The 14,822-nt window shown below is 46.7% G+C and overlaps 1 protein-coding gene across 1 annotated transcript in view; it reads right to left on the reverse strand.

Moving 5' to 3' along the window:
* Nucleotides 1-14,822, reverse strand: part of LOC138287201 (sodium-coupled monocarboxylate transporter 1-like) — a 566,599-nt gene that overhangs the window by 252,033 nt on the left and 299,744 nt on the right. Inside the window, exon 7 of the mRNA XM_069227561.1 lies at nucleotides 8,584-8,713. Within this exon, the coding sequence (XP_069083662.1) occupies nucleotides 8,584-8,713 (130 nt within the window). The remainder of the gene's footprint in view (nucleotides 1-8,583; nucleotides 8,714-14,822) is intronic.

Genomic DNA, 14,822 nt, shown 5'->3' on the forward strand with positions numbered 1-14,822 from the left:
CCGCCATGAACAGGATGGCGGTAGGGGGGGTCGCGGGGCCCCTGGGGGCCCCTGCCGTGGCCATGCCCATGGCATGGGCACGGCAGGGGCCCCCTAACAGGGCCCAACTAGGCTTTTCAGTGTCTGCGATGCAGACACTGAAAAGCGCGACGGGTGCTGCTGCACCCGTCGCACGCCTTCCACTCCGCCGGCTCGATTCCGAGCCGGCTTCCTTGTGGAAGGTGCTTTCCCGCTGGGCCGGCGGGCGATCTGAATCAGATCGCCCGCCGGCCCAGCGGGAAAGTCAGAATACCCCTCGCGGTCTATTGACCGCGGGGCGGTATTCAGGCGGCTTCCGACGGGCGGGCGGCAACCGCCGCCCGCCTAGGTCGGAATGACCACCCTAGTCCTTATAATAGTGAAAAAACAGGTTTAACAGTTTTTCACTATCTGGACATGCTAAACTTAAAAGTGCATGTCCAACATTTTAAATACACTGCACCTTGCCCTTGGGGCTGACTATACCCTAACTTACAGGTGACTTCCATGTAATAAAAAAGAAGATTTAGGCCTGGTACGTGGGTGCACTGGAAAGGCTGAAATGGCAGTTTAAAACTGCACACACAGGATCTGCAGTGGCAGCCTGAGACATGTTTGAAAGGCTATTGTAGTGGGTGGCACAACCAGTGCTGGGGGCCCACTAGTAGCATATTATTTACTGGCCTCCAGCAGATATAATGCACTTTACTAGGGGTTACACGTAAATTAAATTTGCCAATTGTGTAGAAGCGAATGTTACCAAGTTTTAGAGGACTGAGCATCTGCACTTTAGCAATGGTCAGCAGTGGTAAAGTGCACAGATTTCTAAAGGCCATCAAACATGAGTCAGAATAACAGGTCAGAGGGCAAAAGGTTAGTGGAAACCACGGCAAGGATGCCAGGTCTAACACACATTGTCTCAAGAGTAACTCTATTCTTTTGCAAATGCCAATCATCTGGCAGTGCTATGGCCAAACATTTCACTCGTGCAATAGTTCAACAAAGATGCAGGCATCTTCTTTGATAAACCACTCTGTGTTTTACAATCTTCTCTTGCAGTCTGGACCCTGGGATGCTTCACTGATGTAGCCTGCACAGCAATACTTAAGGGACTTGTTAGAAATGGGATCTCTGGTTGGCAGTCAGTTTGCACTCAGTCCAAGCAGAGACCCTCACTCTAGCCAGGGTAAGGGAGTTACACTCTTAACACAACCTCTGCTTACCCCCTTGGCAGCTTGCCACAGGCTTATCTCAAAGGCAATGTGTAAACTATTTTGACCAACACACACAGTAAAACAGTGAAAACACAAAACAATTGACACCGCACCAGTTTAGAAATATAGGCAATATTTATCTAAATCAAACAATACCACAATTACAAAAATCCAACATACATAAGTAAAGTTATGAATTTTCAAGGTAATAGCATTTTACTCCATAGTGAAAAATGGAAACGTTGTTACACAAAGTACCTAGTTTGCGTCAAACGGGCGAACGTGCGTTGAAAAAGACAGTGATGTGTCATGCTCTCCTGCCAGAGAACTATAAGTTGATTTACGGATGGGACACTTCAGGTCCATGCATGCTCACATTGATTTTTGATGCCCAGCAATGATAAGTGCGTAATCCGGCCGCACAGTGATGGAAAAACCGCACTGCAAGGGGTTTGTGTAGTTTTCAGCAGCTGAAAGTAGGTGTTGTGTTCTTTCTCCAGCTGCAATGCATGTGATGCATCGATTTCCCAGCTGTGATGCAGGTAGTGCATCGATTTCAGCCACAAGGTGGGTGGCACATCATTTTTACAACAACGTTGCAGGTGGTGCATTAAAAGTTTCCCCGCACAGCTTTATGTGCGTGAATTTCAGGTCTTGTTCTACCAGCTTCACCTTTCAAGGGCCCAGGGACTGGATAGGGCACCACTTGGCAGGGCAGGAGTCTCAACAGCGAGTCCAGATGCTGGCAGAGGAAGTCTTTGATGGCCTGAGACTTCAAAATAGGAGGCAAGCTTTGTCCAAGCCCTTGGAGACACTTCACAAGCAAGAATATACAACAAAGTCCAGTCTTTTTCCTCTTTCAGGCAGAAGCAGCAAATGCAGGCCAACCCAGAAAAGCACAGTCATAGGTAAAGGGGCAGTACTCCTCCTCCAGCTCTTCAGCTCTTCTCCTAAAAATCTGGGGTTTTGGGTCCACTACTCATACCCCTTTCTGCCTTTGAAGTAGGCAAACTTCAAAGGAAAATATTTGTTGTTGTCTTGCCTGGGCCTGGCTCCAAACACACACCAGGGGGATGGAGACTGCATTGTGTGAGGGCAGGCACAGCCCATTCAGGTGTAACTGAGCACTCCTCCCTCCACTCAAGCCCAGATGGCCCATCACGATATGCAGGCTACACCCCACCTCCCTTTGTGTCACTATCTAGTGGAGATACACAAACAGCCCAACTGTCATTCTGACCCAGACAATACACAAGCAGGCAGAGTCACAGAATGCTTTCAGCAGGAAAATGCCCACTTTCTAAAAGTGGCATTTTCAAACTGAGAATTTAAAAAACAACTTTACCAAAAGTTGTATTTTTAAATTGTGAGTTCAGAGACATCAAACTCCACATCTCCATCTGCTCCCAAAGGGAAACTGCACGTAAAAGTAATTTAAAGACAGCTCCCCCATGTTGGACCTGGCCCTTTTACAGGGCCATTCCCCAGACTTTTTGCTTTTTGCCTCCTTATTTTTCTGACCTTTGTTGGCTGACGTTATGACTCTGAGCACTTTTTCCCTGCTAACCAGTGTTAAAGTGCATGTTCTCTCCCTTGTAAAATTGTTATGAGTGGCTTATACCTAATCAGCATATTTAATTTACCTATAAGTCCCTTATAAAGTGGTATCCCTATACCCAGGGCCTATAAATTAAATGCTACTAGTAGGCCTACAGTGTTGCTTGCACCACCCACTGAAGTAGCCAGTCAAACCTATCTCAGGCCTGCTAGTGCAGGGCCTGTGTGCGCAGTTTTCTGGCACAGGGACCCGGCATCTAAATTTATTTGCCAGGCCCAGAACTCCCCTTTTACTACATTTAAGTCACCCCTAAGGTATGCCCTAGCTAGCCCTATGAGCAGGGTGCCATGTATGTAGAAGGCAGGACATGTGCCAGGTTGCGTGGCCTGTCCTGGTAGTCACAAACAGCCTAACTTGGTGTCTCACTGCTGTGAGTACTGCCTTCTCATGGGATTGCATTAAAGATGCCCTGCCTTATGTGTAAGGAGTGTTGCCTGATTTATGAGGGGTAGCGTAGGCATGTTTGGTATGGTTGTGATGGTGATGAGAAATAATGCTTACTGATGTGGATGTATTTTTTATTACTATCACAGAAATACCACTTCTAGGAAGTGCGCATTTATCTGTGCTTATGACTCTGGTGTTTTGAGGCTTGCCTCCAATCCACGTCTGGGCAGACTGACAGTAGGAGCTTTGTGCATACCTTTCAGACAGCATGAACACAGGGAGGGTGGAGGTGTCACAGAGGCGCATCTACATATTGTAAAGCATTCCTGGGCTGAGAGAAAGGAGAGGTGGGCATGCCTGCATTTGTAAAGGCTGTGCCCTGGCCTCGCACAATAGGGTCGTTTTCCCCCACTGATGTTTGGAGCCTGTGCTGGAGGAGAGAAAGGGCACTCCCACAACCAGTTGTAACTGGTTGGAACCCTCTTTCCTCCCCATTGTAAAACACACTCTAAACTTAGTATAAGTACAGGGGAATTTTCCCCATAATTTAGACATCATTTTGGACATTCTGGGAACTCCAGGAACCTTACCTGGAGCTGGACAGGATGCTGTTGAGAGGACTCACGAGGAACACCTTGGACTGCTGCTGCTGTGCTGACTAGTGACCTACTTGGTCACTAGGCGAAACTGCCACTGCTGGCATCCCCTTGTGTGCTGGCCTGTAGCTGGGTTCACCAGCCCTGGGCCCCCTTATTTTGGCTGTCTCCAGAGGCAGGGTGCTGTGGCCCCTGACCTCTGTAAAAGTTATTTGTGGCCCAAGGAGTGCTGCTTTATTGTGAAGCGCTATTTGGAGCTCTCTTTGTGACCAAGAAAATCACCACCGCAGCCCAGGAGTACTGGTGTTCCCCTCGCACTTTCTGAAGCTCTCCGCATCACTGCCTGGATTCACTGCCGCAACCCGGGTGTCTTCTGCACATCAAGCGCGAGGATCACGCACTTCCTAGTGTCCCCGGGGCAGGAGAAAACAGAAAGCGGAGCAAGCGTGCTTCTGTTGGCACCCACAGGGCACGGTCCGCTCCTTGGAGTGCCCCCGGGGCACCAGCCACCTTCAACTCTCAAGGGATCACCGCCACCAAGATTGCAGGCCCCTGGAGGGGCCTGTTTATCGCGAGTAGAGGGTGCTGACTACCCCTCTCCTCCAGGAGCACCACGTGGCCCCCGTTGTGCGCACAGGAGCGCCGGAGCCCCCCATGATCCGCTTCTAAGCACTGGGAGTGCCACTTCTTCAGAAAACAGGTACCTTTGAGAAAGTTTTTATCTCGGTGAGCCTAGTATGAACCTTGGGAGGATTATATGTTTCTACCTGCTTTCCTGATATTATATACATGTGCTGATGTTCCTTTTATGGGCATGACATGCTGATATGTACTTTTTATTACTTGTGATATGTTCCCTAATGTTCCTTTTATGGGTATTTATGAGGTATTCATGACAAGTGCATAGAATTCTTACTGTAATTCCTGACTACTGCTTATGTTGCAGAATCCTGAGTACTTACTTGTTCTAATGTGACAACTGCGTATTCTTGCGAAGTATTAGTAACTTGTGTAACATTCTGACAACTGCTAAGGTAGCAGGGTATTACTTACGTGTAATGTTGGTCTAATTATGTTTTGTGCAATACAGTTTATTTTTACATAGCTCAGTATTGTGTTTACTTTGTGGTGTACATTTGCGTCACGTTTGTTGTGTGTGTTGTGCAAACGCTTTACACATTGCCTCCGGGTTAGACCTGACTGCTATTGCCAAGCTACCAAGGGAGTGAGCAGGGGTTATCTTGGACGTGTAACTCCCTTGCACTGACTACAGTGGGTGAGTTCTGCCTGGCTTAGGTGCATACCCTAGCCAACCAGAAACCCCATTTCTAACACCCCTTGTTAACCTATGAGAGAGATAGGTCATGCAACAATGAAAAACGAATTTGGCACAATTTCACTGTTAGGACATGTAAAAACATACCAGCACATGCCCTACCTTCACCATACACTGCTCCCTGCCCATGGGGCTTGCTAGGGCCTACCTTAGGGTTGCCTTACATGTTTAAAAAGGGAAGGTTTGGGCCTGGCACGTGCCAGGTCGAATTGGCAGATTAAAACCGCGTACACAGACACTGCAGTGGCAGGTCTGAGCCATGTTTACAGGGCTACTGCTGTGGGTGGCACAATTAGTGCTGCAGGCCCATTAGTAGCATTTGATGTACAAGCCCTGGGCACCTCTAGTACATGTTCCTATGAACTTACTAGCAAATCAAATATGCCAATCATGGAAAAGCCAATTACACATACAATTTACACAGGGAGCACTTGCACTTTAGCAGTGGTAAAGTGCCCAGAGTAACAACACCAGCAAAAACAGAGTCCAGCACACAGTCAAAACAAGGGAAGCAGGGGCAAAGAAGACAAGGGAGACCACGCCGAGGATGCCAGGTCTAACAGGACTTAAGCGAAATGCACCGCCCTGTAAAAGGAAGACATAATTGTGACTCCAAACAAAACATAAGAAGGGAAGCACAAGGGATGAGAGAGCACATAGATCCATACTCCAGGCCTCTCACAGGGAATCTGCTTCTTTAATTAGTGACTAGCACTTATGTGCACATCCTGCAGTTCCCACAAGGCATGCTCCATTGAACCACTGAGTGAGACCTTGCATCAGTGCACCCTCAACACTGTGCATCGTTGGAATGGCCACTGACTGGGGATTTTAGATATCTTCGACTGGTGGCTTCTCTTCTATTTCTTCAATTCTATTGCTTCTTCGGGCAATTTTTATACATCTGTCACTCTCTGAAGCTACTTCTTTTTCTACTTGGATATTCAGAGACAGGATATGCTGCCATTGGAGTCACCAGCCAATCCATGCAGCCTGTTCAGAGCCCGGGAGTGAACATGCCAGGACTCCACATCTGCAGAGTTTGGAACAATCTTTTCTGAAGCCCAGTTGCCTAGAGGGCTTTAGTTATCTACCTGGGGATTCAATTTTTGTTGTCATATAACTATTTTCTCTATAACCATTCATATAACTTAATGAGCTCTTGGGTATATTGGTGTGTGGGTGTTTTGCCTTGTGTATGTGTGCATAGCTATGCATGAATATGTGTGTGTATCAGTTCCATTGTATTCCTTTTGTGGGCAAGACCTTGTACATAATATCCAGGCTTCAATTTAGGAGCCACTAAGGGAATCACCTTCTTTGCCTTAGCACTGTGATTCTAATCATGAGATCTAGATTCCCTCTTATATTGTTACTGGCCTTTACCACCACAAACGGGAAACAAAGAATGCATCAGTTGTATTGTTTTGCTAAATCCTTAAAGGTTCAATACCTACCTTGGCATAGTCCTTACCTCTAGAGCACTGTCTCTCACAGTCTCTCACATGGAAAACATCTACCCAGGTTAAAAAACTACCAATCTCTGCTCTTCCCAATGTGGCCACTACTTGAAGGCCTCATCCTGTGCCACAGTTAGGAGGGGCTGAGCTGGAGGACTTCCTAAAATACCTAGTTGATTGATAACCCATGCAATTTTTAGGGTTGAGTGCAAAGCGCTCTGCCTCTGGTGTAATCTCTCTATGGGTTTTTAACCACACCCATCAGTTTGGTTGGTTCGTGGGCTTGCCCTTTACAATTCTCTTCATTTCATTAGTGAAAGTCATGCATACGTCATGCCTTTTCCGGTGTTTAGCGCGCCTCAAGTGCACCAGCCATCTTATTAAAACATACGAGGCTTCATGTTTTCCGTATGGTTTCTGGACTACTTTTTCTCTTTATTTTGTAGGCAGTGCAATCTCGCTGGGTAGTAGCGGAGCGCTTTGCATGGCTTCGACCTTGTTACATAAGTAGTTGCACTTTTGCCGGTTACAGAGAGAATTGCACTTTTGCTGATACGTTTCGCTGCAAGTAAACTTTTGTTTCCTTTTGGGTGTCTCAGTCACGCTTCATGATGGCCGTGGGCTCGCTTATGTGAAACTGTTTTACTTTTCAGTTTATGTGGCAAGAAATGTCCGGTTAAGAGTTTAAAACGTGACTAGCTCTAACTTAAGCAAACATGAGACCCGTTGCATTGCAAATGCTTGTTTCATTTTCCCCTCAGTGTGTGAAGGAAGGGAACCAACAACTGTGATGAGGAATACTATGGCTCTGGGTAATGAAGATTGTCAGTAAGAAACCAAGTCAATTCTTGCAGTTGTTTACAGATCCCTTGTTCAAGGGTTATGGGCATAATTTGAAAAAGGTCAGCTTGTGGAATTATATACAAATAAACATCAGTAGGTGTAATGGTAAGTATGATGTAACAAAGAGAGTCATATAATGATCAAAGCCAGCTACAGCTGCAGTAGTTGTAACTGAGGCTGTCACATAAATCTTGTACTGTACACGTGATTACTTGTGATTTCAGAAGTAGCGGAAGGGCAGTAGGGAGAAAGCATCTCATTCTCATTAATGAAATACAGCAACTGAAACTACTTGTTTGAGATTAAGCAATTACAGACTTGATACAAAAAAGCCTCATGTGTTACTGCAAGTTGTTGAGAAACTATGTAGGGCCAATCTAGATGGGCATACTGACAGTAGTGGCTCGAGGCACGTGGCGGGGGCAGGGCGGCGTGCTCATGGGTGGGTTGGGAGGTTGAAGCAAAAATAATAATTTAAAAATGTTTTAAAAAACTTACCTGAATTCCCCGCCGCAACCACCGCACAGCTCCTCTTTCCTTTGCCACAAGCACAGGCTCCCAGCCTGCCCTGTGGCCAATCTGAACGCAGCTGTCATGATGCTGCCAGCATGACAGCAGTGTTCGGACTGGTCGGAGAGCCCAGCCAGGACGCTCCTAGGCAGACTGGGAGAGTCTGCCTGCTCTCTCGCCAACCCAGCAACAGTGCCAGGTTGGACAGAGCTTAGTGCGCATGTATGTTTGGCCAGCCTGAGACGGTGGGCCAAACATACATGAGTACCGAGGGGGAGTGCTAAGTAATTCCCCTTTGTGCTCGTCATGGCACGTGGCCCCACCCCTTCTGCACTACAACGATAATAAGCATAGTTTATTATCATTGTAGTGTAGAAGTGTGGCAGCTGCTGCTGCTGGCGGGAGCAACTCTCCTCCTCCCAAACGGAGGAGCCTCCCCTGTATACTTCCCTCATTTATGTGATTCATTGAGCCATGACACCTTTTTTGTGACAAAGATGACAGCAGATTCATTTTCAAATGTGCATACTGTGCACCAAAGCCAGGTATGCATTTCAAAGTCTAAGCGTAAATAACCCAATGTAAGTTATTTCTACTATACCTGATCAGGTGCTGTCACTATCTCTGCTGTCCATGGGTCGCAATCACGGTAGACTGAGTAAACGCACAATCCGCTAAACACTACACAGACAAGAATCACCCACAATCCGACAAGATTTAGATAAAGAGCCCTGAAAAAAAATATATTTGATCAACATTAGTAAAGAGATATTGTTAGTATTATATATACATAATATAAAAAAAATTTTAGCTATTGGTAGAGCGCATGGTTACTCCACTCGGAGTGTCCCCATGCTAGGATTCCAGATCCCTCGTGGTTCCATGTTTGTTACTAAGATCTAAAAGGATTGTCTCAGAGCCATGTACGAAAATTTTAACACATTGAAGACAGTACTTGAAAATCAATATCAAATATTGTCTATATGCTTCGACGTTGATGCGTGCACATGCAAGAGCTGTCCCCTAACTACAGACTGCATCTTATTCATTTCATTTTTTTACACCGCCTGTGCTACACGCCTTGTAGACTGAAAAGTATGGGCATTCGAGCTGATGCGGGTTGTGAGAGGTGTCTGGCTCCTAAGGCTGGCTTCTTGTATCTCGTGTGGAGCTGTGCAGCGCTGCGTGAATACTGGACGGTGGTGTTGCGGGCGACTGAGGAGATGACGGGACTCCTGTTGCTGCACACCGCCAAGCTTGCTTTTCTGGGCTATGTTGAGTGAGTTTCCCCCGCGCATCGAAGGCTGGTGGGATTGCTGCTGCTGCTTTCCACGCGTAGGGTCGCGATGTGCTGGGGGCGATGGCGGGCCCACCGTTGCTTTGACTGGTTACAGGATGCTGCGTAGTGTCAGGAGCAACTACTGATATACTGGGAGCTCATGCCTGAGGGTTCACGGCCGAGAGATGTATGGGCCTCCCTGCGATCTTATTTGGAGTCTCATGTATTGAACAACATGCAGTTGCCAAACGCTTACCACTGATTGTGCAATAGATGCGCTCCCCTTACATGCCATTCAATTACTGCTTTCATTCCAGTTGGTGATTTGTAGGCTACAGTGTTCGGTTATCCCCTCCGTCTTTCCCTTTTTTCTCTTTTTTCCTCTGTATTCTCCTGCTCTCTGCTCTTCCTCCTCTCGATTTCTCTCTTCGCCTTACATTGTTTACATCTGGATGTTGTCATGATGCAGCCTTGTTTACACATCGCCTCTCGGCGGTATGCCGCCTTCTCCTTAATGTACACTCCTGATGGTTCCTATGTCACCAGTTGTGAATTGTTCCCTTTGCTGACTTTCATCTGTATCGGTTGGCCTTAGAGCTTTGCTCTGTTTGGGTTTTGTTACCAATAACTGCAAAATAAAATATTTAAAAAAAATATACATTGTCTATATGCTTGCCCTACTTTGCAGAGAGTTGCCATTGTGAAAAAAAAAAATTTAAAAAATGAAAAATAGCCTTTTCTTAAACAGACATTCAATTATTAAATCGATATTTACTTTAGTACTTTAAAAAAATAAGAGTAGTAACGTTTGCACCTCATGAACACAGAAGCAGGCTGCAACTAGTGAGTGCAAATTTTTGCTACCACCATCATTTTGTGATATAATCTATTTACTAATAGTTTGCATCACAAAATGTCCACTTTCAGAGGCTTGCTGGATTGTGGCCCTCCATCATTAGGTGCAAACACTGGGAATAGTGCTCTGAAAGGGACAGTAAATTCCAATTACTGTAGTCACATTGCTAATAGGGGACATTTGGGCCCATATTTATACTTTTTTAGCGCCGCATTTGCGCTGCTTTTTGACGCAAAAATGGCGCAAGCTTACAAAATACAACTGTATTTTGCAAGTTTGTGCCGCTTTTGCTTTGAAAAATGACACAAATGCAGTGCTAAAAAGGTATAAATATGGGCCTTGGTTTTTAACAACTCATGTTCCCCTAAGGTACGTGTGTTGCTTTAAAAAAAAATATTTCATGTTTCGGAAGATGTCAGTGGAGAGCAATCTTCCTGACCACTGCTTGCTTCCACCTAGGCTACCAGACTCAAATCCCAAACAGAAAGTTGTCCAAAAGGGGCAACTTCCTCTTTGAGGTTGAGTTACCACCTGTTTTGAAGTCTTGGCAACTTTTCAAAGGTTTGTGACCACAAATCTGATGACAAACCATTAATACAGCCCATTCCGAATCACAAATAGTGAAGGATGCTCCTTTCATTCCCTCTACTAATTGCGATTCCCATTGAGTTACAAAACCCATCTTGCAACTGGGAATGGATTTTTTGGATTGCAAAAGGGGTTTAGTACATTGTAAAAATCACTTTTGTGGTTACAAACCCTATTCTTTTGTGATCCATAGTCTCTGAGACTGCAAAAGGGCTTTGTAAATGAGGCCTTTTATTATCAAACTAAAATTAGTTTCAATCCATATTGTATGTGATCAGTTTTCTTTTGTGCGGTAAAGGGTCTATTAAGAACTATTCTATCTACACTAACTATACGTTAGAAATTGGTTTTTTGATTGGCAGTCAGGTTACACCACTGTCCAAGCAAGGACCCTCACTCTAGTCAGGGTAAAGGAGAATCACCCTCAGTTAACCCCCGCTCACTACCCTTGGTAGCTTGGCACGAGCAGGCAGGTTTAACTTCAGGAGCAAGGTGTAAAGTATTTGTACCAACACACACAGTAACTCAGTGAAAACACTACAAAATGACACAGGTTTAGAAAAATAGGTAATATTTATCTAAACAAAACAAGACCAAAACGACAAAAATCCAACATAAACAAGTCAAGTTATGAATTTAAAAAGCAAAAGAGTCTTAAATTCTTTAGAAAACAGTAAGAACGTTGTTAGCATACAAAAATACCTGGGTAGCATCAAAATAAAGCGGCACGGGCGAATGTGTGTCAAAAAAGGCCAGCGATGCGTTGATTTCTCACTCGCAAGCAAGAGCGTGCATCATTCCTCCTCCAGTCGGGTTGGCGTGCGTCGTTTCTTCTCTCCCGCAAGAGAGCGATGCGTCAATCCAGACGGGCACCTCAGGTCCAGGCAGGTTTTGCGCTCATTTTCCGTGCCCAGCGGTGTTGCGTCGAAATCCGGTCGCACAGTGTCAAGTAACGGCGCTGCGTGGGGGCTTGCGTTGTTAACAGCAGCTACTGCAGGTGTTGCACATCATTTCTCCAGCCACATTGTGTCGATCTTCCAGCAGCGATGCAGGTGGAGCGTCAATTTTAGCTGTGAGGCCGGCAGCGCATCGTTTTTCAGCAGCTAAGCGGGTGGTTCATCAAAAGTTTCCCCGCACGGCGGTCTTTGCGTGGATTTCTGTCTCTTTCCACCAGCTGCACCTCTCAAGGGCCCAGAGACAGGTTAGGGCAGCAATTGGCAGGCAAGACTCTCAGCAGAAAGCCCAAGTGCTGGCAGAGAGAAGTCTTTTCTGTCCCTGAGACTTCAACAACAGGAGACAAGCTCAGTTCAAGCCCTTGGAGATTCTTCACCAGTGGGAAGTCACAATAAAGTCTGTCTTTGTCCTCTTTCAGGTAGAAGCAGCTACTGCAGGCCAACCCAGCAAAACACAGTCACAGGCAAAGGCAGGCAAAGGCAGGCAAAGGGTCAGTACAGCTTCTTCAGCTCTTCTCCTTGGCAGAGTTTCCTCGTGGTTCCTGAAGTAATCTGATTTGCAGGGGCTTGGGCCTACTTCAAAGAGAAGTCTCTGTTGTTCTCAAGATACTGCCTTGCCCGGGCCAGGCCCCAGACGCACACCAGGGGGTTGGAGACTGCGTTGTGTGAGGGCAGGCACAGCCTTTCAGGTGTAAGTGACCACTCTTCCTCTCCCCTCAGCCCAGATGGCCCATCACGATATGCAGGCTACACCCCAGCTCCCTTTGTGTCACTGTCTAGAGGAGAGGTGCAAACAGCCCAACTGTCAAACTGACCGAGACAGGGAATCCATAAACAAGCAGAGCCACAGAATGGTTTAAGCAAAAAAATGCCTACTTTCTAAAAGTGGCATTTTCAAATACACAACCTAAAAAACAGCTTCACTAAAAAATGTATTTTTAAATTGTGAGTTCAGGGACCCCAAACTCCACATGTCTATCTGCGCCCAAAGGGTATCTGTGCTTTAATTATATTTAAAGTCAGCCCCCATGTTAACCTATGAAAGAGATAGGCCTTGTCACAGTGAAAAAAGAATTTGGCAGTATTTCACTGTCAGGACATGTAAAACACATAAGTACATGTCCCACCTTTAATATACACTGCACCCTGCCCATGGGGCTACCGAGGGCCTACCTTCTGGGTGCCTTACATGTATAAAAGGGAAGGTTTAGGTCTGGCAAGTGGGTACACTTGCCAAGTCGAATTGGCAGTTTAAAACTGCCCTCACAGACACTGCAGTGACAGGTCTGAGCCATGTTTCCAGGGCTACTAATGTGGGTGGCACAATCAGTGCTGCATGCCCACTAGTAGGATTTGATTTACATGCCCTAGCCACCTCTAGTGCACTTTACTAGGGACTTACTGGTAAATCAAATATGCCAATCATGGATAGCCAATGTACACATACTGTTTATATAGGGGAAATCTTACACTTTAGCACTGGTCAGCAGTGGTAAAGTGTCCAGAACAAACAAAACAGCAAAAATAGAGTCCAGCACACAGAAACAACCTGGGAAGTAGAGGCAAAATGTTAGGGGAGACCATGCCAATGATGCCAAGTCTAACATTATAGCATTAAATATTGCACCAAGCCTCTTCTGTCCATCTTTGAAAGATACATCGAGCTGCTATTCAGAAGCAGGTGTAAGATGCACATTGAATGATAAAGAAAGTCTCAAATGTTCACACACATCACAGTGGAGCAGTGCTAACCTCATCTACAAATGGTTACATATATTGGGGGCGCACAATGTGTGCTTGTGGTCCACATTATGGTACGACAAACATTTTTTGTGTTTATTGTCCCAAACGTGCAAAATGTGGTGATGTCATAAGCGATGCACTTGAATCATGACAGGCCAACAAATATGTGGGTGCAGATGTTTCCCAGTTCAAAATACTCCTATAAGCCCATTCAAAAGATCACATCATGGGTGTACTGTTTCTGTTGTAGAAATCACAGGGACCAACCCATCATGCGGCTCTGTGCATCACTTGCACGTGCATAGGCGTGCACAATTAAGTAAGTAATCTCTTTTTATGCATGATTAATTAAAACCATTGCAATAACATTTACATTATGAAGTGAAATGATAATCAAATGTGCAAAATAGGCAGCAATGCATATAACATACAGGTGGTCATTCTGACCCTGGCGGTCTTTGACCGCCAGGGCGGAGGACCGCGGGAGCACCGCCGACAGGCCGGCGGTGCTCCAATGGGGATTCCGACCGCGGCGGTAAAGCCGCGGTCGGACCGGCACCACTGGCGGGGTCCCGCCAGTGTACCGCGGCCCCATTGAATCCTCCGCGGCGGCGCAGCTTGCTGCACCGCCGCGGGGATTCCGACCCCCCCTACCGCCATCCAGATCCCGGCGGTCGGACCGCCGAGATCCGGATGGCGGTAGGGGGGGTCGCGGGGCCCCTGGGGGCCCCTGCAGTGCCCATGCCACTGGCATGGGCATTGCAGGGGCCCCCGTAAGAGGGCCCCTACAAGTATTTCACTGTCTGCTGCGCAGACAGTGAAATACGCGACGGGTGCAACTGCACCCGTCGCACAGCTTCCACTCCGCCGGCTCGATTCCGAGCCGGCTTCCTCGTGGAAGCCTCTTTCCCGCTGGGCTGGCTGGCGGTCTGAAGGCGACCGCCCGCCAGCCCAGCGGGAAAGTCAGAATTACCGCCGCGGTCTTTCGACCGCGGAACGGTAACCTGACGGCGGGACTTTGGCGGGCGGCCTCCGCCGCCCGCCAAGGTCAGAATGAGGGCCACATTCTTTTATACCTTATGTGCCGATGTTACAAAAGAGGCATTACTTTCGATTGAGTTGTGTATGGTTAAGGCAGTAAAGGATAGTTCAATAAACGATAAAACTAGCATTTAACAGCTAACAATGTTTAAAACGTGATTTCCATTCTCCTTGTATGCCAGTGTAAAACCACATTGGGCCTCATTATGACTTTGGTGGTCTTTTCGCAATACCGCGGCGGTGGCAGCCGCCAGAAGACTGCCATGTTGGCAGTCATCTGACCGCCGTATTAAGAGTCACACATTGAAAACTGCCAAAAAACATCCACAAATCTGACACCGCCCGTACACTGGAGGGTGGGAAACAGGCAGTTACACCAC

The sequence above is a fragment of the Pleurodeles waltl genome, chromosome 4_1 (genome assembly GCF_031143425.1).
Source record: "Pleurodeles waltl isolate 20211129_DDA chromosome 4_1, aPleWal1.hap1.20221129, whole genome shotgun sequence".
Taxonomy (NCBI): Eukaryota; Metazoa; Chordata; class Amphibia; order Caudata; family Salamandridae; genus Pleurodeles; species Pleurodeles waltl.